At 34.9% G+C, this 24,321-nt stretch overlaps 1 protein-coding gene across 4 annotated transcripts in view; it reads right to left on the bottom strand.

Annotated features, from left to right (window-relative positions):
- LOC110116513 (phospho-N-acetylmuramoyl-pentapeptide-transferase homolog) overlaps positions 1-24,321 on the bottom strand; it is a 41,971-nt gene that overhangs the window by 3,774 nt on the left and 13,876 nt on the right. For 3 of the 4 annotated variants that reach the window (XR_003701771.1, XM_020850104.2, XM_020850105.2), the window contains 2 exons: positions 23,009-23,202; positions 7,462-7,670 (listed from right to left, as the gene is read on the bottom strand). Coding sequence is in view for 3 of the 4 variants with exons in the window: in XM_020850104.2 (XP_020705763.1) it covers positions 7,462-7,670; positions 23,009-23,202 (403 nt within the window). In the remaining variant the exon portion in view is untranslated. Of the gene's footprint in view, positions 1-3,263; positions 3,697-7,461; positions 7,671-23,008; positions 23,203-24,321 lie in introns of those variants that run through there. The other variant, XM_028697781.1, reaches the window with a different exon arrangement.

Here is a 24,321-nt window from a genome sequence, read left to right as displayed (position 1 = left end):
TGGTTCTTTTGGGCTCTAACAGCGTCTAGAGATTTGGGAGAGATTGATCCTCCTCTCGAATAGAGGATCAACTGTATCTTGTTATTTTCTTCCGATAATTTGTCTTCTTGCAATAAAATTCCTGTTTTTATCTGATTTTCCATTGGATTTGTGAAAATTTCTCGTTGTTTTCCCGAGATTGATAGGATTTACTTGAATCTTCAAATGTTTCCTAACACTATCATAATCATCCTCATCATGAGGCTCATTATTAGCATTTTCTTAAAGCAAAAAAATAAAATCTTTTATAAATAAAGGAAAAAGATTACATGAGGTAGTACACATCATCAATGAAATTATGAGTTGCATGCATGCCTTCAAACTAAGTATCACATCCACATAGTTCATCAAGTTAATTACATCATAATAAATGAAAATATAAAACTTCAAAGAGAGAAAAATATATATAATGATCTCTTTCACAAGAATAGAACAAACCAAGAAAATAAATTGGATGATAAATTGGACCGATCAAAATAATTATACTAAATTTAGGGTTTATTGTTCAAATGAGTCATGTGGTTTCAAAAAGAACCATATAATATCACTTGTATATATGAAAGAACTTATATATGTGAAAGAATGTCATCCAAGTAGTTAATTGCAAATTTCTTTGACTTAATCTTGAAAACTAGGTAAAATTTTTAACAAGCATTTCTTCCATGATCCTACAAGGAGAAAACAAATTAAATCTTCACTATGAGACTTATACCAACTATTTGAAGTAGGCTTTATGAATTCTAATTTTTCATCTATTTCTGATTATTGTTACTTGAGGTGCAAGACTAATCCTTTGCAAAGTATTTTGAACAAAATAGAACTATGTTATCTGAGGTTTAGCCCTTCTCCTTCCTATTCCTCAGACACTAATTATATTTACCATCTAATGGGTACTTTCTCTACTGCTTTGTTGTACGAACAAACCAAAGAAGTCCATTTTAATTTATCTCACAATCATTCTTCTAATATAATTATTAATCAATTTATCCTTCCTAAGTTTGCTATGCATCTATCTTAACATTCTCATTTCAATCACACTTAACATAGCTATTAACAATTTTTTTAATGTCCAACACTTGGATCCATACACCAATGTCAAGCCTAATTGCAAATTTATAAAATCTATTTTTAAATCTTCCATTACATTCTATTATCACATAATACTCCAAAGACACTTATCACCCAACCTTAACTTCAAAAGTTATTTCCAAATCTATATTCCAATCATTCTCCATTATTTTGAATAAAAAAATCAAAGACAGTTAAAACCATTACAAATATGTATCATTTTATCTTCTACATTGATTGGTTACTTCAACTATCACACCAATTAAAATCACATATAATATACTCAATACTTATTTTACGATTTCTAAATCCTCCATCTTCTACAAGTTTTCTTTATTATTTGAACTTTTCACTTATTTTTATAAATGTTTCACTTATTTCAACAAATTGATATTTGAAACCCCCTTGCCCCTGCCCCCCAAAAAATAATTTACTTCAAATATCATTTTTTTTAAAGCATCTCCATAGATTATATAAAAATATATGGACCCAAATTTAAACATTAATGTTATCCTATTACAATTGAAAACTCTTTAATCATTCCCCTAACTACACAACACTAGACAATGTTCCATCATACATATTTTTACATGCATATATGACAAATATTTCCTTAAAGCACGCCAAATCAATGATGGGAAGCTCAATCAAGCGTTCTCAAGATCAATAAGGATCATTTCTTTACACCCTATATTTTTTCATTGTCTTAGCACAAAATTTCACTTCTATAATAGATCAGTATGGTATGAAATCAAATTAATTCTCTAGAACTATCATAATATTACTAAATTTATATTCCATTACTATCATCACATAGCCTCATTATTATAATCATAAAATTAATTCCTTTATAATTAGCACAACCTTAAACACCTCCTTTGCTTTTAAATATTAGCACAAAAGCATATGCTTTCTTTAAATATGTTTCCAATCATTTGAAATCCTCTTCAAAATCTTATTAAAAACTTTATTAATCAAATTACTATAATATCTCACATAACTTAAGAACTCTAAATAAGAGCACATCTATATCTAAGAGTTTACTTTAATGCTTCTTTTGCAGAGCTGATTCCACATTACTCTTTTTTGATCAATTTATAATTTATCCCAATAGATCCAACCTATGTTAAGAAAGGTAGAGGTAGAACTACAAAAAACTTGGTTAGTAAGTATTAAAATGATATTTTTTATTAGATTTAAATAATAATTTGACTCTTAAGCGGGCACAATGAAAAAAAAAAAAGATTCATGTAGCCGACTCCATATCGTGGGATAAAGGCTTCTTGTTATTGTTGTATTTTATTCATTTTATTCATCCAAAATCATATATTCCTAAAACATATTATTTAATAATTAAAAAAAAAAACATATTTTCATTCTTCATTGATGTCTTCATCATTACTAAACCCATTATTTTTGCTTCTAATATGCCACATTTGATCAAATCTCTACATTTATTATCAATTACCTAAACTATCCTATACATCTATTTTTCTCCTTCCTTGGTACCAAGCCTATTATATAAATTATTAGATTGCTTAACTAAATTGATGAATGCATCTAATGTAGAAAACTAGAACATCAAACTTATTTTGAAAGCCCCATTATAAGATCAATATCAAGTGTTCAATCTAGGTTCGTGGGCTAATCTACCATCATCAAACAGATATCAACTACAAGCTTTGACAGAGAAGAAAAAAATATATTAATAATTAAAGTTTAAAATAAAAAATTTAGTCCAAAATTTAGAATTTTGAAAGGGGGTGAGAGGAACTGTACCCAATTGATCTCCAATCAACTAGTGGACAACCAAAATACTTCATAATCAGATCTAAAGTTAATTAAAATGAAGAAAAAAATATTTTTAAATTATTCCATATGAAAGTAATAAATTAAATGTTAATTATTTTAACATTTTGGACTAAAATTTTGAATTCCAATCCATAACAAGGCTCTTTGCTAATGCTTGCTTCATGATAAAAACATAATGTTCTACATCAATCTCAACTTCCCAAAAAGGAAGTCCAAGAAGTTCACCTGCAATATAGACATGCAACCCCCATTTGGAGAGCCAACGGTGCCTTAGGCATAAATGAAATGCCATTGCAGAGTAATTTGAATTCAACTAATTTATTGAAAACTAAGGAGACTTATAAAATAAAGCACCCCATCTATTACGAGAAGTGCTAGAGTTTTGAAATTTACCAAAAATTAGAAATTTACACTACTTGACCTCTAAGGGTGAGCAATAATTAGGCTACGTCCACGATTATTAGAGGTACTTAGAGGTACCAGTTCAATTCATGAAAATAATATGACTGAATGCATTAATACCTCCCAAAATCCCACATCGGCGGGGGACTAGTGCAATAGGCATGACAATTCGCTTAAACACAAAGAAGCCATTCATACAGTATAAGTCTATGTACCTAAGCCTCCCCTTCCTCCCCAATCTCTAAGATATTGCATTAGAGAGAGCATTGTGCACCAGCCACACCTCATTGCTTGAACAAATCATGCTGGAAAACTGATATGAAGCACTTGAGTTCGCAAGTAACCCTAAGGTAATACTTGAGTTTGCAAGAAAACCTAACAAAGATTGGCAAAAACAGTGAGAAAAATGGCTGATTTTAGAGATAAACCAGCAAAAACCAAGCAGGAAATTTAGTAGATTGGAGAGGAAACACAAGGGAAATAACTTTGATTCAATCCACGAACAAGAAAAACAAATCAAGATACAAATTTCTTCAATTCGAGAGGGAGAAACAACTCTCTAAATCTCTAGCAAAGCCTAGAGCCCACACGAAACAAGACCCTAGATCTAAAAATTCAGCAAATCTCAAGATCCCCTAAACTCTATGATGCGGACATCTGATCATGAAGATTTTCAGAGGAGACGACGATCGACGGTCGAGATCATTCCACCTTATCTTAATTTGTTATTTGTAATTTTTATTTTAATTATGAATTTTTCGTTTTTACCATTACTTAAGAGGGTCGTCCTATGTAAGCCCTAGGGGCATATGTGTCTTGTATTAGTTTCTTAGGCCTATATATAGAGGCTCTTGCTTGTGTAATGTAATGATGGATTATTAATAAAATTTTGTTTGCACTTGTGTTCTTTGTAGAGAACTTGGGTGAGATTCTTATGAGAGAGAATAGGAGTTTCCACCAGCCGCAGGATGGATCCGGGCTCGTGGCTTGAAGTCCCTTGAAGAAGGGCAACGTATTGCCCGTCAGCTGCAGGATGTGTCCGGGCTCACGGTTATATTTTTCTTTCCCTAAATCATTTTCTCCTCCTCCCTTCACCGCAGGCCAAAATCCCCCACTTGCCACTGGCCGATTCTCCCACAAACCCCTCCAAAGCCACAAGCCTCCTCCAATTTATCCATATCAACTGCTGGCCATAAACCACTCCACCACCACCTCCTAGTCGGCCACCCCATCTCCTCCCATCCTCCTAGCCACCGACCACCCCATCCCTTTTTTTCTCTTAATGATGATTTCAATCATCACTAATACCTACCAAAATTAGCCTACCCAATTTGGGGTAAAATTAAATATATTTGAAATTCAAATTTGAATTTCAAATACTTTCCTAATATTAACTAAGCTAAATTAGAAAAGTTCCTAAATTTAAGTATAATTTGATTTTAAATTAGATTTAATTTAATTACTCTTTTCCTAATTTAGAATCATGATGTAGGAAATTTTTAATTCCCTCCCAATTCCCCTCTCCCCATTAATTACCACCATTATATCCTTCCTTAAACCGCCGGCCTCCCTCTCACTTCTCATTAGATCCCAAATTAAATCCCCATTAGTTATTTCCTTATTTAATTGATGTCTTCATCATTACTAAACCCATTATTTTTGCTTCTAATATGCCACATTTGATCAAATCTCTACATTTATTATCAATTACCTAAACTATCCTATACATCTATTTTTCTCCTTCCTTGGTACCAAGCCTATTATATAAATTATTAGATTGCTTAACTAAATTGATGAATGCATCTAATGTAGAAAACTAGAACATCAAACTTATTTTGAAAGCCCCATTATAAGATCAATATCAAGTGTTCAATCTAGGTTCGTGGGCTAATCTACCATCATCAAACAGATATCAACTACAAGCTTTGACAGAGAAGAAAAAAATATATTAATAATTAAAGTTTAAAATAAAAAATTTAGTCCAAAATTTAGAATTTTGAAAGGGGGTGAGAGGAACCATACCCAATTGATCTCCAATCAACTAGGGGACATCCAAAATACTTCATAATCAAATCTAAAGCTATTTAAAATGAAGAAAAAAATATTTTTAAATTATTCCATATGAAAATAATAAATTAAATGTTAATTATTTTAATATTTTGGACTAAAATTTTGAATTCCAATTCATAACAAGGCTCTTTACTAATGCTTGCTTGATGATAAAAAACTTAATGTTCTACATCAATCTCAACTTCCCAAAATGGAAGTCCAAGAAGTTCACCTGCAATATAGACCTGCAACCCCCCATTTGGACAGCCCACGGTGCCTTAGGCATAAATGAAATGCCATTGCAGAGTAATTTGAATTCAACTAATTTATTGAAAACTAAGGAGACTTATAAAATAAAGCACCCCATCTATTACGAGAAGTGCTAGAGTTTTGAAATTTACCAAAAATTAGAAATTTACACTACTTGACCTCTAAGGGTGAGCAATAATTAGGCTACGTCCACGATTATTAGAGGTACTTAGAGGTACCAGTTCAATTCATGAAAATAATATGACTGAATGCATTAATACCTCCCAAAATCCCACATCGGCGGGGGACTAGTGCAATAGGCATGACAATTCGCTTAAACACAAAGAAGCCATTAATACATTATAAGTCTATGTACCTAAGCCTCCCCTTCCTCCCCCATCCCTAAGCTATTGCATTAGAGAGAGCATTGTGCACCGGCCACACCTCATTGCTTGAACAAGCATGCTGACAAACTGATAGGAAGCAATTGAGTTCGTAAGTAACCCTAAGGGTAATACTTGAGTTTGCAAGCAACTCTAGCAAGGATTGGCAAAAAAAAAAGTGAGAAAAATGGCTGATTTCAGAGAGAAATCAGCAAAAATCATGCAGGAAATTTAGTAGATTGGAGAGGAAACACAAGAAAAATAACTTTGATTCAATCCATGAACAAGGAAAACAAAGCAACTGACAGCTATAGCATAAGACCGGTCCCCGTTGGACCACTTCAGCTGGCCCCTCCTGGGCCAGCAACATAACACAAACCCTATAAACATTATAAATAGCTCTAAAAGATGTAGACCTTCCTAAACTAACACAATCCTTCGACTCATTTGTTCTAACCACTTGCTAACCAACAACTCCCCATTTTCCTAGCTTCATCTATGACTCTCAATTTGGATCCTCAATTTTTGGCTCTACAATGCTACCGTTTACATTTCCTGTTCTCCTAATTTTGTGGCTCTATCAATGACCAAATATTTGTTATGTTGTGATCCTTCATAGGCTTTCCACTCTACAGCTCTTCGAGGAGCATCTTATGTTTTGATTTATAGCTTTCATCCTCTATTATTCAGCTCTGGTAATTGGATTTATCCATTCATTACAATAATTTAGGGACTTTGGTGATTGAATCTTCTATGATTTTGTATTCATGCATGGCAATACAAGTTATATTAGGATTTTAAAGCTGCAAAAGACATGAATTTAGTTCAGAATAAGATTTCAATTAGAAGTGTAATTTCGTCTATAGCTAGTAGTCAAATTCTTGATCAAGTGAAACTGAAAGATTTTCAAGAAAAGTAATCTCATGATGTAAAAACGAGGCAACATTTCTAGCTTTTAATGATTTATTTGCTTTTACTTTTATTTATTATCCTAAAATTTGTCATTATAATGATTGTGTGATTGATTTTACCCATGTTTGATACGACATGGCTTTCAACAAGTGTGTAGTTTCAGCTTGGTGCATGGTTTTATTGGTTATGGATTTCAAAGTGTTGCTTCTAGTAAAAAGCTAATGAATTATCATCTGAAATGATTTTTTAATAAATTTGTTTTTCACGAAAGTTGCAAAAAGTTCTTCAAATTACTCTCTCCCTTTCCTTTCTCTCTGACTGATAAATAAAGCTTTGCTCACAGAACATAAATAATGAAAAGTTTAAAGAGGATCTCAGAAAGAAAGAAGATAGCTATCACTTTAGTAGGCTATTTGAGGTCATCCTTTGAACCCTCCTTTGCCACAAGTTAAAAGTTATTGGTTAGGTTTCTAGTAGAAATGGAGTTTTTTTTTCCTTGGTAACAATTAATAACAACATGGGAAAGTATTAGTATGCAAAACCATACCTGAAGTACAACTGACAATGCTTCAAGGATAAAAACTCCAGACGATATAAATAAAGGAAAAAACATCCCTGTGCAAGCAGCCATCGCTGAAAGAGCTCCACCCAATCCTAATGACCCAACACCACCCAAGAGTATGGAAGCCTTATATCGATTGTGGAAAAGAAATCCCACGCTTGCTCCAGCCATGGAGGCTCCGAAAACAGCAAGTTCTACACATGGTTTGAACAAAAGAAAAGAAAGACTATTACTCAAGCTATTACAAAACAGACATAAACTCATCACAATTTATAAAAAACTTACATCGCAACAGCTTCCAAAATAATTTCATACAATATAGTTCGATTAAAATTCAATCAAAACCATGAAGTTCAACAAATACGTATATTTGAACATAAAATGATGTGCATATTGCTAGTAGATGCATTTTAGGTCAAACATAATGCTAAATTGCAACCAAATGGAGAATATAAACTACTGAAACGTACTTGCATCAACCTCATCACGTCTCCTATATCTTTAAAGCAAAAAATATAAGATGGTCAGTTTGGTCACTAGATAGATCAGTAAAGATGCAAAACATGATAGTAATTTGATCATCATCAAAAATAATATGATCATTAAACACACACACACACATATATATATATATATATATATATATATATATATATATATATATATGGTCTTAAAATACCATGCCACTATATACATAAAAAAAAATTGTAGCTATTGCTTTGCACATTTATACTCTTTGTACCTCTAGCTTTTTGATAATTATTATATATCAAGCTTATTATATAGATAATTAAAAATTGTAGTTTTTGCTTTGCTCACTATACCCATTGAAAAATATTTAAATTTATATAATAATTATAAGCTTAAACAGTGTACACATACCTCATTATTAATACAACTACACTAGGTCCATTTTGTCTCACTCAATGAGCATGAATGTATATTAGCAGTGTCTAGTACTTTTACTACTAAAATTGCGATGAGAAGGCCTTTTGCTTTCCTACTAAATTTTTATTTGAATCTTGTAAGTGGTTGCAAGCATCTCAAGCCCTCCAATGCCTTCCCCTCTCTCAATAAACATCTCTTGGGCAAAAAAGGGGGATAAATTCAATGGGAAAGAAGGGGAAATTTTCATTGGGGGAAGAAGAGATTTTTTCATCCCATCTGCAAAAAGCCGTTGATAAACTTTAATGAAACAACTTCTAAATCACATGGAAAAGAGATCTACTTGGAGCTATTTACAAAGGTAACCAGTAACCTTTGCATGTAGGGTGTGAAGACATGACCCGACCCGGAAAATGACCTGAAAATTTCTGGGTTCGGGTCAACCCATTGTCATATGGTTCGGGTTCGGATTCAAGATTCCAACTCGCTTCTAAAACCGGGTCAAATTCAGGCTGACCCGAAAATTCGAAATCAACCCGAACTAACCTGAAAACCCTAGCATGCATGTGAATACACGATCCCAACTCTATCGCTTCCACACCAGCCTTGCATGCAGGCCTCGTAGTGCCGCACTCGCTGGCTTCGCTCGGGCATGAATTTGCGTGCCGCATTCGGCGTGTTGCGCTCAACGCTCGATCCCGAGCCACACCCACTGGCCTAGGGCTGCAAACGAATCGAACCGAGCCGAGTATGTGAGTGTTCATGTTTGAGTTCGTTTATTATTAACTTGTTCAAGTTCAGTTCATCTTTGATTCAAGCTTTATTGTTTGTGTTCATGTTTGATTCGTTTAAATTAATGATGTTCATGTTTGGTTCATGTTCGGTTCGTTTAGTGCTTATCGAGCTTTAACGAGCTCTTCTTGTGAACATATTTAGCGAATTTTTTTAAACGATTAAACAAGCAAGCATGTACATGAACAAATCTAAGGAGTATTCTTGAGCTATCAAATGAACAAGATCTAATGATGTAATATAATAAATTATCAATTGTAAGGAAATTAAAATTACAACATATATTATAATATTCAATCACTTTAAAATTTATTAATTAAGAATAATTATATCATTATATTATAATAAATTAAAATATTTATATTATGTATATTTATCAATTTTATAATTAAATATTAATCGAGTTTTTATAAAGCTTATTCATGAGTTCTGAATCAAATATGAATCGAGCTTTTATCGAGCATGTTCACGAGCTTCAAATGATATTGTTCGTGAACATAAATGAATCGAATACATTAGTGTTCAAGCTTGTTTATTTAAGGATCGAGTATTAAAAATGTTGTTCAAATTTGTTTAGTTATTTAAACGATCACAAACGAGCTTTAATCGAACCGAGCAACGAGTAGCTTGTCGAACGTTTGGTTCACTTGTAGCCCTACACTGACCGCTCCGCACCGCATTGGATGGCCGGCACGCGCTTCACCAATTCACCCGCTCGCAGCCCTCCGACTCCGTCGCACTCATGCCCACGCAAACCAGGTTGGTGGGTCAATTCGGGTTTACCCAAACCCAAACCAATTCGGGTTCGTATTCCCAACCCGTTTTCATAGCCGGGTCGGGTTCGAGTTGGGTTAGCTGATAGTAGGTCAAGTTCGAGTTGGGTTAGCTGATAGTAGACAACTCTATTTAAATATTTTTTTCAGCATCAACATCATATAATCATTATCATTTATCCTGACCATGGTTTAAAATTGCGCAATATGAGGCTTGCCTTGAGGTCCGCCTTTGCGCAATTCCAATAAAAAACGCCTCGATGCATAAGCCTCAAGTTTTTTATGAGGCTTGCGCCTCAACTTGGTTGAGGCCCGCCTCGCCACACTGGCATGAGGCTTATGCCTCACGCTATATATATTAAAACTTACATAAATCTTGAAGTAAATGGCCGACATTGGACTCTATAGGAGAGGAGGAAGGGGAGAGAGCAATTCACCATAATGATGATTCAAATGAAGAACCCCTTAATGATGTCATTGCTATTTATTTTTGGAAATTAGAATTATATGTTAATTAAAAGAATATTGGGATTTGGGAAAGATAGAATTTTGAGTTGAATTATATTTCATGTTGTCTTATTATTGAGATATTTTGATTTCACTTCATATCTTATATTTTTTTATGTTTTATATTATTCACTTATTAGTATATAAAAATTTTATCATTTTATATTTACTCAATCTTTTGATTTTGAGGCTTACGCCTCAAAATGCTTTGAGGCTTACGCATCGCCTCACGAATGAAAAACGCCACAATACCCGAATACGCAATTTTAAACATTGATCCTGACTCATTATGATTGGATTTATGAATCATCTTTCTATTGGTTGAGCATTGAATGAGATGTTTATTTTATCATGCACAAATATTTGGGCACGGCTTCTAGCCAAGCAAGCTTTGTTATGAGCCATTCACCTTCTTAATATTTTCATGTTATTTTTCTCTACCTATCTTATTAGTATATCTTCTACCCCTATGCATTAATTTTTCACTCTTTTATCCACAATAGATGATAATCTCACCAACATGCTAATATAAGGGCTTTAAAATTATCCTTCAATTAACCACGAATTCATCTTAATATTATTATTTAAATCACATTCAACTTGTGATACAAGCAAAAATATAGGGAGACCACTACTTTTTGCAAGCAAAAAATAACACTTCCTAGGAAAATAAGAAAATAAAAAAATTCCACAAAAATAGATAACTTTATAATATAAAAATGACACTTACAAACGATGTGATGTAGGTAGGGGTGCAAACGAGTCAAGCCGGCTCATGAGCAGACTCGAGCTCTACTCGTTAACGAGCTCGTGAGTCGAGCTTATCGAGCTTCGAGCTCGAGTTCGAGCTCAATTTCGAGCTCGATGTATTAACGAGCTCAAGTTTTGTAACGTCCCAGATATCAATAGTGAAAGGATTCATCTGACATTCTTTTACCATATTCTTTTTTTTTATCTTTTATCTCTTTTTTATCTCTTTCTTCTCGTTCAGATCAATACAGTCATCCAGAGATAATTGCATTACAGAAAAGAAATACAACATCTACTATAATCCACATATCAACATATACACAGTCCAAAGAGAGTCCAAAAGAATATGTACATTAGCCATACGGCTACAAAACAAAAGCCTACCAAGGGCTACAAAAACAAAGCTACAGCGATCGAAGAAGCTTCACGCGGAAGGCTCTGCACCTGAAATATTAACCACATATAATGAGCTTAAATACCCCAGCAGGTCACCAAAGCCTACAACTGAAATCAAAGCACGACACTGAAAACAATATGCAGGTCCATCAAATCAAGTCAAATCAATCGGTCGTACATGATCAATGAATCAATGCAGATACGGAAATCAATACGGGATAGAAGTCGATAAAATCAATGAACAGTAGGGAATCCATAAAGCTCAAGAAATCAATGCGTGTATCAAATCTCTACAATCTCTATCATAGCAATCGATAACATCAATTACATCAATACGATCGTCTAGCCATCTTATCTATCGTATCAATTTATAACATCAGTCAAATCAATAGAATGGAATCGTATCAGAACATACACTTGCAAATCAATCTATCGTTCAATCTCACTTACTTCCTGTCAGTACGGCAGCGTATATATCAATATCCATAAAGAGGACAATTCATTGACGACCACGAACGATGCTACAACAGTGAAACCGCGTCAATCAATTCAGCAAAGAAATTACTTCCGGTCAATAATATCCATCGGCTCAAAATCTCAATAAACGATCAAATCAATACAGCAAAAGAGCAGGATCAATACAATCGGCAAATACAATTGAAATCAATCAATGCAATAAAATCATATACAACAATCAAATCGATAAATCAATAAACAATCAATCCAATCAATCAATCAATCAATCAATCAATGATCGATTCAATCAATCAATCAATCAATCAATCAATGATCGATACTATGAATCAATGCATCAGTGGATCTATAGTATCAGTATCCGTATCAGTAGTATCAAACATGTCCGTGAATCAATAAATCCATAATATCGATGAATCAATAATGTCGGTATCTATATCCACAAATCAATACAACATCCATATCCATAGCGGTGTCGGTATCCATGAATCAATACAACATCCATATCAATGTCGGTATCCAGTGACAAGGGTATCATGCAATATCAATGAAATCGTACAGTAATGATAATTTCGTAAATCTATAAATCCGTCAATAAAATCCAATCAGTAATAAGTCAATTCAATACAATAAATCCGTCAAATCCGTCAATATCAATAAATCAATCAGAAATAAATAGGTCAATGCATATCAGGAAATCCATACAATGCAATATCATACATATGCAATTTCATACAATCTTACTGAATAAGCATAAACACTGGCTATTATCAATAGTGCTGTTGTAGAAATCCATAGTGCTGTTGTAGATATCCATAGTCCAACCAGGTTAAACACTGGCTATTATCAATAGTGCTGTTGTAGAATCCATGTTGCTGTTGTAGATATCCATACGTTGGTTTCTATAACCAACGTTCAACCAGGTTTCCACTTGTCTTTCAGTATCAATAATCAAATAGTGACATTCATATGCATTCAAATCATCAATTTTGGAAGAATCGAAAATCGTACGAAAATTCAGCGGCATAACGGCAGTATACGGAATTTACACAAAAATCACCAAAACAGAAATTTACCAAATTACCACAGAACGTGCACAACAACAATATGAGACTATTATTCTACTGAAGCAACATCAATAAACATCCTGATATTTTACTATTCGATCAAAATCACGCATAACCCAAAATAACTGGTAGAATCGTCACAGAAAACAATCAAATCGTGTAGAATATTCATATCTATAACATATTAAAAGTTGTACGGTGAAAGTTTCGTCAATACAAAACGGTGCGCGTTTTTCGGTAACGAAAACACAAATCTGAGCACAAAACGACCAAAACTCAACATCTTCGAAAACAGAAATAGGATTCGGAGTCCTTACAGCGAGATAAACAAATTGCTCAACAGCGGCGACGGACGAAAAGCGCTCCGCGGCCTCCGAAAACGAACTTTTTCCTTTGCTTTCTTCTCTTTCTCTCTCCTCAGATATTTTCGTTTTTTATAAAATGATTTCTCTCTCCTCAAAACGAGCTGATTTCCTTATATCATAAGCCTGATCGGCCCGGCCGATCGCCACATCGTCTTGGCCGATGTGAACAATTTTCAATCGTCCAGGACGATTCCTCAGGACGATAATTTCGATTTTGCTCTCGGGATTCTTGTCGTATCTGATCGTCCCAGGACGATCCAAAATCGGCCTGGACGATCCCATTCCAGAAAAATCAGCTGTTTCACTGCACTGATCGTCCTGGACGATCTCAATATCGTCCCGGACGATCCTGGGAGGAAAACTCAAATCTGAGAAGGCAAATCAAAGGAACGAGCTCTCACAAGTTCAATGTATAACATGTCCGGCTCGAAGGCTCGTCGAGCCGGCTCGATTAATTTGGGCGGGCGGCCGAATTTTTTCAAATGCATTTCGATTTAAGAAGTGCGGAGCAGCGGATGGAGCTAGACCGGACGAAATATGAACCAGATGAAACTTGAAAGTAAATAAACAACAATTCAAAGAAGCGAAGACCCGGTTCACATATTTCATTCATTTCGTGAGGTAGAGTGCGGCAGCGGCGCTCCTTCCTTAGCTAAGGCATCATTATTTGCCTTCATTCTTCCGGTGCTCGACGGCTCGACCTGCTATCTTCTCCGGTTAGTTCGCTTCTTTCCTTCATCATCGTTTCTTGACTTCGTTTTTCCGGTACTCGAGTTGCTAACTGCTCTGGTTAGGCCGATTCCTGCCTTCATCATCGCTTCTTGCCTTCGTTCATCCGATGATTGAGTTGTTATATGCTCCAGTTTTGGTAAGTTCGGAGTTCTATTAACTTTGCTTCATTTTTTTTTCCTGAAGTTCTTCTTGTGTTCGCGCAGTTGAGGACTTCACGAGCTCGTCTAAGGAATTTTTCGTTGAAGCCGTTTGATAGGTATACTATAAGTAAACAGATTTATTTTTTCTGAAATTATTCTAGATGATTGTTGAAGATCTACATGCAAAGTTCAGTAAATAGACCGGAGTTCTATTAGTACCTGCAATCTTCGTTTTTTTTTTTTGCTGAAATGATTCTCGTAAGTTTGAAAGGATTATGATCCTCTAGTTGGGGATTATATGTATTGAATTAAACAGACCATAATTATGCTCCTGTAGTTGTATTCCAAGATAGTTTTTTAAATCTGTTTGGGAAATAGATGGTTGAATTATTACTATTTCTTCTAGCAAAACTTGTAATGTGACTTAAGAAAATTAGACAATATATTTTTCCTCGAGAAAAATTGGAATAATACTTACCGCTGTTTTTTCTACTCCAATCATTCTTTCTTTTACCAAGATTTATAATGTAACTTCCCTATGAAAATTAGATAAGATTTTGTTTGTATTCTTTTTTTCTAGTCCACATTTTCATGAGGTAGAGGTTTCCTTTCAATTGGTTTTTTTTTATATGTTTATATGTGTTTATATTCCTTATAGCAAATTATTGTTAAGTCAATGTTTGAGTTAACTTATATGTGTTTTCATTACCTATTCTAGAATGTCACCCGAATCAATTGTTGAAGATAATATTAGTGACGAAATAATTTTGGAGACAGTTGATGAAGTACCATCTGATAGTGTAGAGGCAAATGTTGGGGTGATTGAAAACGATGTTGTGGTGGAGGAAAATAAATGTGTAGAAGGGGATATTGTAGGCACATGTAATCAGAATGAAGATGCAAATCCAATTGCAACAAAAAAAGACAGAATAGATCATCTGTTTGGGATGAGTTTAAGGAAGTAATACTTCCTAATGGGCAGAAGAAAGGGGAATGCATTCATTGTAAAAAGAACCTATCCATAGGAACTACAGGGTCGACAACACAATTTAGATGTCATCTTGATCATTGTGCGGCTAGGATTCGTTTCATAAGAAACCATAAAGTACTTCATTTTCAGCCCAAGGGAACAGATTCTATTGCTGAAAACTCCCAAGAGAGTGCTAGTTTGACCACATTTTCTTATAACAATTCTAAAGTAAGAGAGAGTATAGCACATTATATTTTGATCAATGAAAAGCCATTTTCTGTTGTGGAAGAGTTTGGTTTTAATATTGTTTTAAAGTCAATGTCTCCCTATTTTTTGAGATATTCAAGAACAATGGCTCGTAGTGATGTTATGTTAGTTTATGAGAAGGAGAAGAAAAAACTCCAAAATGCATTGAAAAGCATAAATAGAATCAGTTTTACAACAGACATTGGGAAGTCAAAAAACCAACATATCTTATATTGTAGTTACAGGCCATTATGTGGACTCAAATTGGAAATTGCAGAAACACGTACTAAGTTTCCTTCACTTGTCACCTCTCCACACAGCTACAAAAATTGTTGACACTTTTTATAAGTCACTCAATGAATGGGGTTTGGAGAATAAAGTATTCACACTTTCAGTTGATAATGCATCTAATAATGACCGTGTCATTAAACTTCTAAAGAATAACTTTCTTGTAAGGAAGAAGTTATTTTTTAGAGGACGGATATTTCATGTTCGTTGTTGTGCTCACATATTGAATTTGATGGTGAAGATGGTATTAAGAGTATTGAGTTTGTTGTGGAAAAAATAAGAGATACTTTCAGTTTTTTAAATGCATCTGAAGGGAGGTTACTTAAATTTGCTGATGTTGTACATCAATTACATTTGCCAATTAGAAAATTAATTATGGATTGCCCAACAAGATGGAACTCAACCTACAACATGCTAAATGTGGCTCTTAAGTTAAGGGAGGCATTCACTTCATATAGTGAGAGGGTGTTAACTTATCACAATTGTCCCACAGAAGATGATGAAGAAATTGAGATACTAATTCCATGTGCTTAATATAATTTTCACGGTAAAGTGGTTCTTATTTTTATATCCATAGATAAAGACAATTGATTTAATAATTAACAATTTTTCTTTTATATTTTGTAGATTGGCATTTGGCACAAAAATTTAGGAGAACAAGTTAAAGGCATTGGAGAAGTTTATATTGGTAATGGCTTATTGATTATTTGTTGTATATATTTTTCATATCTTTAAAATTTGTCAACCCTCTTAAAACTCTTGTCATTAATTACAGGTTGTCAAAGTCTCAAATATGAAGAGAGCATGGAGAAATTATTTTTCCTTTTTTGAGCATGGAGAAATTATTTTTCCTTTTTTGAGTTTTGTATGGACATTTGTAGTTTTATTTCCATTTGATTTTTAAGCTTTGTATGGATATTTGTTTTAGATTGTATGGACATTTTAAAGTTTTGTATGAACAATTTTTTTCATGTAATAGATTTACAGGAAAAAAAATTGTATGTAATGGTAGAGAGGGTAGAGATGACTTCTTGAAGAATCTGATACGCCTTAGGTTTAGACAATTTCGGTTTTGCCCTAGTTTTCCCCCAAAAAGAGGAATTTCTCCACCAAAATCAAAGAAGAACAATCACAAGAGGGTTGAGATGAGAAGTTAAAACCTTTGCATAAGAAAACCAAGAGAAAACAAGATAAGTTTGTCCACTTCGAGAAGGACAAGATCTCCCACAAGAAAAACCCTAGAAAAGAGCAAGAAGGAGGCTAAGGAGAAAATAAGAGAGAGAATACACTTTTCATAATACCCAAAACTAAACCCTAAAGGCTCCCTTCATACTCATTCAAAAATCCCCTTCCCTCCCCAAAATACCCCCACTTAAGTGGGGGTCCCTCCTTGGTTCGGCTGAAGCCCCTCCCCCCCCTTCTTCCGCCTGTAGACCCGCACGGGTCCAGACGGGGCCGGTAAACCCGGTCCAACAGAATCTTGTTAGATCTCTATATGGTTTTTGTTTGCATGGCTCATTAGTTATGTTTTGATTTTTCTCTCTTATGTATTGTTTCTGCTGAAGAACTTCTGTTATATGATATATGGCTGTTGGATAAGATTGGATGCTTGTATTATAACAAAATAGTAAATAAGATATATGTTTGTATTACAGAAAAAAAAATTGAGTTTGTACTTTGTAACCTGTTGAATTGAATGAGATGGAAAAACCGAAAAATCACTCATCTTAGGCACTTCAAGTGAGTGATTTGATGGGCATAAATAGCAATTTGATTGGTATTATTTTTGTTTACATCAATGATTAATCTTTGAGAGGAGTGAGTTTTTTTTCCCATTAATCCTTATATTTAGGAGAGCAATATGCAAGTTTTTTGGGTAAGAAATATTATGCAAAGCATTTAATTCAAAAAAAAAAAAATCAATAATACATCAAAATATCATTTAGGTGCTGAAATTTTCCTAAAAAAGCATTCAATTCGAGCCATTTTTCGAGCCTAAAATCGAGTCGAGCTCAAGCTAACGAGTCGAATTCGAGTCAAGAATCGGACTCTCTAGTCGAGCTCAAGCTCGAGTTCTTGACTCGAGTCGAGCTCTAGCTCGAGTTCGAGCCAACTGAATCATTAACGAGCCAGGCTCGAACCACCTATGGCTCGAGCTCGACTCGACTCATTTGCACCCCTAGATGTAGGCAAAAATTTGGGAAAAACCCCAAATTTTTGCAAGCAAAAACAAGACTTTTCAAGGTAATAGAAAATTACAAAGATTGCCCCAAAATAGACAAATTAGACAAAAACAAACCAATATAATATAAAAGGCGCTTATAAACTTTTAAAATAAAGACACCTTAAACACCTAAACTTATTTTTCATTTGCTTTGAGAAGAAGGATACAAGTGGGGTGATCACTTGCGGATAGAAGAAATATGTTAGAAGACTAGATGAAGAAAGGACAAGCTCGCAAGCTTTCCTAGAGGAAAAGAGAAGCACGGAACAATCTTGCAAGCTTTTCCAAAGAAGGAAGGAAAACCCTCAGGTTTCTAGTTCCAAAAATACCATTATAACATTCTTTTATTCATACAAAACACCTTGTATTTATAGGAGAAAGAGGGCAGCCAAACAACCCCTAAAATCTTATTCAAAACCTAATAAATAAGGGGAAATAGAAGGCCAAAAGACACCACAGCAGCCCCCAAAAACTGTACAGAAAACAGCCCTAAAAAACTGCACATAAATCAGGAAATGAAAGGCCAAGGGACAGCCGTAAAGCATATTAAAAAACCTCCCAAAAACAGGTTTGAATTTACGGGACAGCAGCAGAAAACAGAACCGGTAAACAGAGGATCCCAACAGGCAGCCAGGCAACAGAACCGGCAAACAGAGGATCCCAACAGGCAGCCAAGCAACAGAGAGAAAACGGCACAGCATAGGGAAGAACATCATTTCGGAAATTGCATCAGAGGAGAAGAAACAAAAGGGGTAAAGAGAAGGGAAAGAGACACAAGTCCACTCCACAATAATGAGCTATAAAGAAGTATACCTTTTTGAATTTATGAGCTAGGAAGTGCATTTATTCCACCAATCATTGAGCTAAACTTCAGCTCAAACATTAATGAGCTAACATCAAGTAGAATCCAAAATTTTGAGCTCAACACCAAACAGCCAAGGCCCAACCGAGAATAGCCAAGGCCCCAAACCGAGAATAGCAAGCAGCCCAAGGACAAGAAGGAATCCAAGTTGATTTGACCCCCCCCCCCTTTGCCTACATCATGATGCTTACAAACTTATGAAATAAAAATCCTAAACTTGCTTTCCATCGCTTAAGAAGAATGATACAAATGGCGTTGAACTTGCGAAGAGAAGAAAGAGGTAAGAAGCAGAGACGAAGGAGATGACAAGCTTGCAAGCTTTCCTAGAGGAAGACAAAGAGATGAGACGTAGCTCGCAAGCTATCCTAAAAATCATCATGTTTTGCTCCAAAAATTATCTCCAAAAGTTTCTCTTTGCTTACAAAACATCACATATTTATAGGGAAAATGGGGGCAGCCAAACAACCCATAAAATACTAATTAAACCCATTAAATCATGGAAAATGGAAGGCCAAAAATCAGTCCATAATAGCACCCAAACAACCACACATAAAACCGGAAAAGGCAGCACTGGGTACAGGAAAAGGCAGCACTGGGTAAAGGAAAAGGCAGCTAGGGGAGCTGGAACAGCAGCCAGGCAGGGAAAACCGAAGAGACACAAAGAGGGAGAGAAGGACCAGCCATGGGAAGGAGCCAAGGAGGAGAAACCAAGGAGCCACAGAGAAGGGGGAATGAACCAAATAAAGGGGGAATACTTTTAGACAGGAATTATGAGCTGAAAAGGAGATAAACTACAAGTAATAATGAGCTGGAAAGAAGAAGAAGTTCAGCATTAATGAACTGATTTTAGAAGCTCACCAAAACTTAAAACCCAAAATATTTCTCCATCAAACCTCTCAATAAATATCTAGCTTCCATAGCAAACCTACCTGGTATGAATCCAAATGAATTTTTAGAAACATTAGTATCACGTCGTAACATATGCTTAATAATTCTCTCCCATAGTTTTAAAATATAACACATTAGCTTAATTCCTCTATAATTTGCACACTCTTGTGCATAACCTTTATTCTTAAAATTGGGAATTAACACACTCCACTCATCTAAGCATATTTTTAGTCTTCAAAATAATATTAAATCATTACCTCCCCTATCTCTTTGCTTGGCTAACTTATGCATGCATCTTTCACCCTCCTTGGTATGTAATTTATCATATAAATCATTAAAAACTAAGTTCTTTGCATCGCATATTGCTTACTTAGACTGCTTACGAACCTCTTTATAAATTTTTCATTTTTTTGAGTTTTACATCTAAATCAATTTTTATAACAAAATTTTTATTTTTTATTTTTTTCTTGTATATTTTAATTCCACCACAAACTATTTTTACTATTAAGAGATTTTTCTTTTGATACTCTAAACACATCATTTGCAACATTCTTAATATAACTAGTTATTTTTTTTCACATAACATTAACTTCCTCATGTATAGTCAAAATCATAAAATCTTGAATCATGCTCTAATAAATATTTTATTAGTGTTTTTAAATGCCTAAGTCTAATCCTAGAATAACATTTCATTTTATTTTTTATATTTTGCCCCTTCTTAAAGTCCAAAACTAATAAGCGATGTAGGGTACATAAACTTTTACTTGAAATAACCTTACTATCTTTGCAATATAAACGATCAATTTTTCTTGTAAGATATAATCAATCTGAATTTTACTATATCAATTCTTAGAAGTGGTGAGATACTCACTTTTTTTGGAGGAGATTTAAATAGACATACTGGTAAAGAGGTAGAAGATTTTAAAAGCAGTCATGGTGGTTATGGGTTTGAAATGACTAATAAAGATGGTATGATCATATTAGATTTGTTACTATATCAATTTTTCTTGTAAAAATTCAATTTAAAAAATAATGTCAGAGCATTAACGAGTCACAATTAATGATTTAAGGGAATCTCAGTTGCAAAGTTGCTTAGGCAGTGTTACAAACTCGTTAGGCAAGACAATTTAAAATAATAACAAACATGCGAGTAATGACAAATGCACTTTAACAATAATCCGTGGGTTAATATTTAGAAAAGTCGTATTGACTTTTCCTCACTCAAGCTCTCTTGCGGTTAACGGAAGAAAGATATTAGCAATACTGACGTGATCACCACGAGAAAGAGGGAGCTTACAATACTGTCCACAGGAAAGCTAGTCGGAGTTGGAGGATTCGGTGGAAGATGTAAGAGTTGCCACTAAGGTGGAAGGTAGTATTCATCGATGACGGTTGATAGATAAAATGGTATCCGATCCACGTAATCTTCAACGGTTGCGTCGATCTCTACGTTGACGTCACAGAAAGGCGATCTCAAAACGTCCACACGACCTTGGGAATCAAAGACAAATCTATGATCAACATCCGGATCGGTCATGCATAGTTGTCCAAGAGAAAATGTAGAGAGGGAGAGGTTGGCCAAGCTAAGGAGAGAAGGAGAAAAATAAAATCTGAAATTATTTTCAGATTTAGTGAATAATTAGGGATTAATCTCCTTTGAAATTTGAATTTGAAATAAGTGGAGATTAGGAGGAAAAGTGGGGAGGGAATGAATTAATTAGATCCTTAATTTATGGAATCAAATTAATTAAAAGAGGGGGCTTGGTTGGCCGACCAAGGAGAGAGGAAGAGGGAGAGATTGGATATTAATGAGGTGGGCCCAAGCAATTAGTGGCTTATTTTCTGAAAGGATTAATAGGGAAGTTTCCTAAGAATGAATCACATTAATTGGAGGGAATTTGAAATTCAAATTAATTTGAATTTGATTTCAAATCCTTTCCAACTTAGTATTAATCCCAAATAGGAAACTAATGAAGGCTAATTGAAGGGACCCAAAGGAGCAAGGGAGGTCGGCAGGTTGGGGATTTGGAGGAGGCGACGGGTGGGGGAAAACCGCCAGTGTTCCGACGACTGGGCTGGGCTGAAAAGGTGGCCGGTGGAATGTGGAGGGGTTGGGTAGGGGTGGCAGTTTGGGAATGGGAAAAAATGGGAAGGGGCTGTCGTCGAGTATGGAGGAGAGGGGATGTGACCGACTGTTTGGGGAAAAAAAAGAGAGGAAAAAAAGAAAGAAAAGGATAACGTGAAAACAAAACTAAGAGCTCACCTGCCGGTGGGCTGTTAGGTACTCCGTTAGCCTCTCCTAGGCTTCACCACCACTCTCTAGAACTCACAAAGAGATCATGAGCAAAAACTGAATTTTTCTTATCAATAATCATCATCCCAAATACAATAAAAATGACATATATATAGGTCTCACCAAAAAGAAAAGAAACAAAAACTAAAATGCCCTCGGGGCTACGACATCAAATGACCACCCATAAGGGATCAGTAAAAACTGAAAATAAAAATAAACTACTGCATAAAGTGACTAAAAAATATAAGCTCCTGAATAGTCGTCGATCTTCGGTATCTCCTCTGATAAATGCGTCAAAATCTCCTACTGATGTCCTCATCACATACAGAGGTTTAAAGAGAGAATAGGGGATGAAAATAGCATACAAATACAGACAATGCTGCGTATGCATAACATGATATAGAAAGAACATTCCTACTGTAAATTTCTACAACATGCCACAAAGTAAACAACCTTTCTATCTTACTGGAAGAAGTCTTGGCTACTAAAGTGCCATCTATCACCTCTAAATGATTTTTTGTCGGTTAAAGTTTCTATTTTACAGAATTCAAAGATGTGCCACTAAAATAGCATCTAAAGTACAATATTAACAACAGGTGCATAATATTTTCCTATGTCTTGACCAAATTCCAATGTATCTCTACAACCTTCAGGCTCAAGTAATCTTTGGAACCTGGTCTTTTTCTTCCATTAAATAAAAGATACTAATTTATAAATGCAATAGTGGGATTATATGAAATCAAATTTCTCTTGTAAAATATTCCCAGATGATGGTAGCAACAACAACAAAAAGGTAAAAGATTTAAAGATGACATACTTACAATTGACTATAAATAGGGGAACTAACAGAAAGATGAACAGCAGCTGCCACTATACTTACCGGGACAAATTGGAAGAACAGCAATTGACATCCCAACAAAGGCCAATGCAGAAACCCCGCCAACTAAGCCATCAGCTTCGTCAGTTAAGTGAACACCATTGGGCATAACAACAAAACAAAATAGTGTCAATAGCGGATAGCACTTTCCCAGATGAACAAGCCCATAAGGTGGAGGCAGAGGAACCAACAACTTCCTTCAATAATGAATTATTAACAGTTAGAAACACAGGTGGGCAATGGGGGAAAAAAGCAATGTTAACGCCTAATTCAAAATATAAACATTTTATATCCAAGCAAGTACGATTCTAAAATCAGTGAATGAGCGAGATTATTCAACAGGATAATTCAACAAAATATAGACGAATATTCTGAATTCCAAGCACAATAAAGCTTGGACCGAGGATTGTGATGGGTGCTCAAAATTTGATGTAGGCAAGGGGCGGTCAAAACAAATCTCAAATTTTGGCCTTGGCTGCTCTTGGTTTGTCCTTGGCTGCTCTCTGTTTGGAGCCTTTGCTACTCTTGGTTTGGGGCCTTTTGCTGCTCTCGGGTAGGCTTTGGCTACTATGGTTTTGAGTCTATCAACTTGGTGCCGTTGCCAGGTCCCAAGTCCTGGATGAGAAAAGTGGAGGGTTGCATTAGGTAGTCGACAGCCAGCGTAAAACTTGTCGAACAATAATGACATGAATCCTTTAAGAAATTGTGTTAATGCTAGGGCGTCCCCTGGAAGCGACGCGCTGTATGGCCTAAATACAGTGACAAGTGTGCAAGGGCCGCTGCACCGGCGCCCGGGTGCAGTGTTAAATAGGCAAGGGTTCCCACATCAAGGACGGATGTGGGCAAAGAAGCTAGTCCATGAAACTAAAATTAGGATAGGAACTTGGAATATAGGTTCCCTTACAGGAAAATTATTGGAATTAATAGATATTATGATTCATAGGAAGTTAAATATTTTGTGCATTCAGGAAACTAAATGGGTTGGAGATAAGGCTAAGGAAATTAATAGTTAAGGATTTAAACTTTGGTATTCGGGTAGGAGTCGTACTAGAAATGGTGTAGGTGTTATTATAGATAAGAGTTTAAAGGATAATGTTATAAAAATTAATAGGATTGGAGATAGAATTATAGCTTTAAAGATTGTTGTTGATGATAAGATTGTTAATATTATAAGTGCTTATGCTCCTCAAGTAGGTTTGGATATGAGTTATAAATTAAATTTTTGGAATGACTTAGAAGAATTAATACAAAATATACCTCTTGAAGAAAGAGTTTTTATTGGAGGAGATTTAAATGGACATGTTGGTAGAGAGGTA

The sequence above is a fragment of the Dendrobium catenatum genome, unplaced genomic scaffold (assembly GCF_001605985.2).
Source record: "Dendrobium catenatum unplaced genomic scaffold, ASM160598v2 fragScaff_scaffold_993, whole genome shotgun sequence".
Taxonomy (NCBI): Eukaryota; Viridiplantae; Streptophyta; class Magnoliopsida; order Asparagales; family Orchidaceae; genus Dendrobium; species Dendrobium catenatum.
This window is presented reverse-complemented; position numbering and strand designations above follow the sequence as displayed.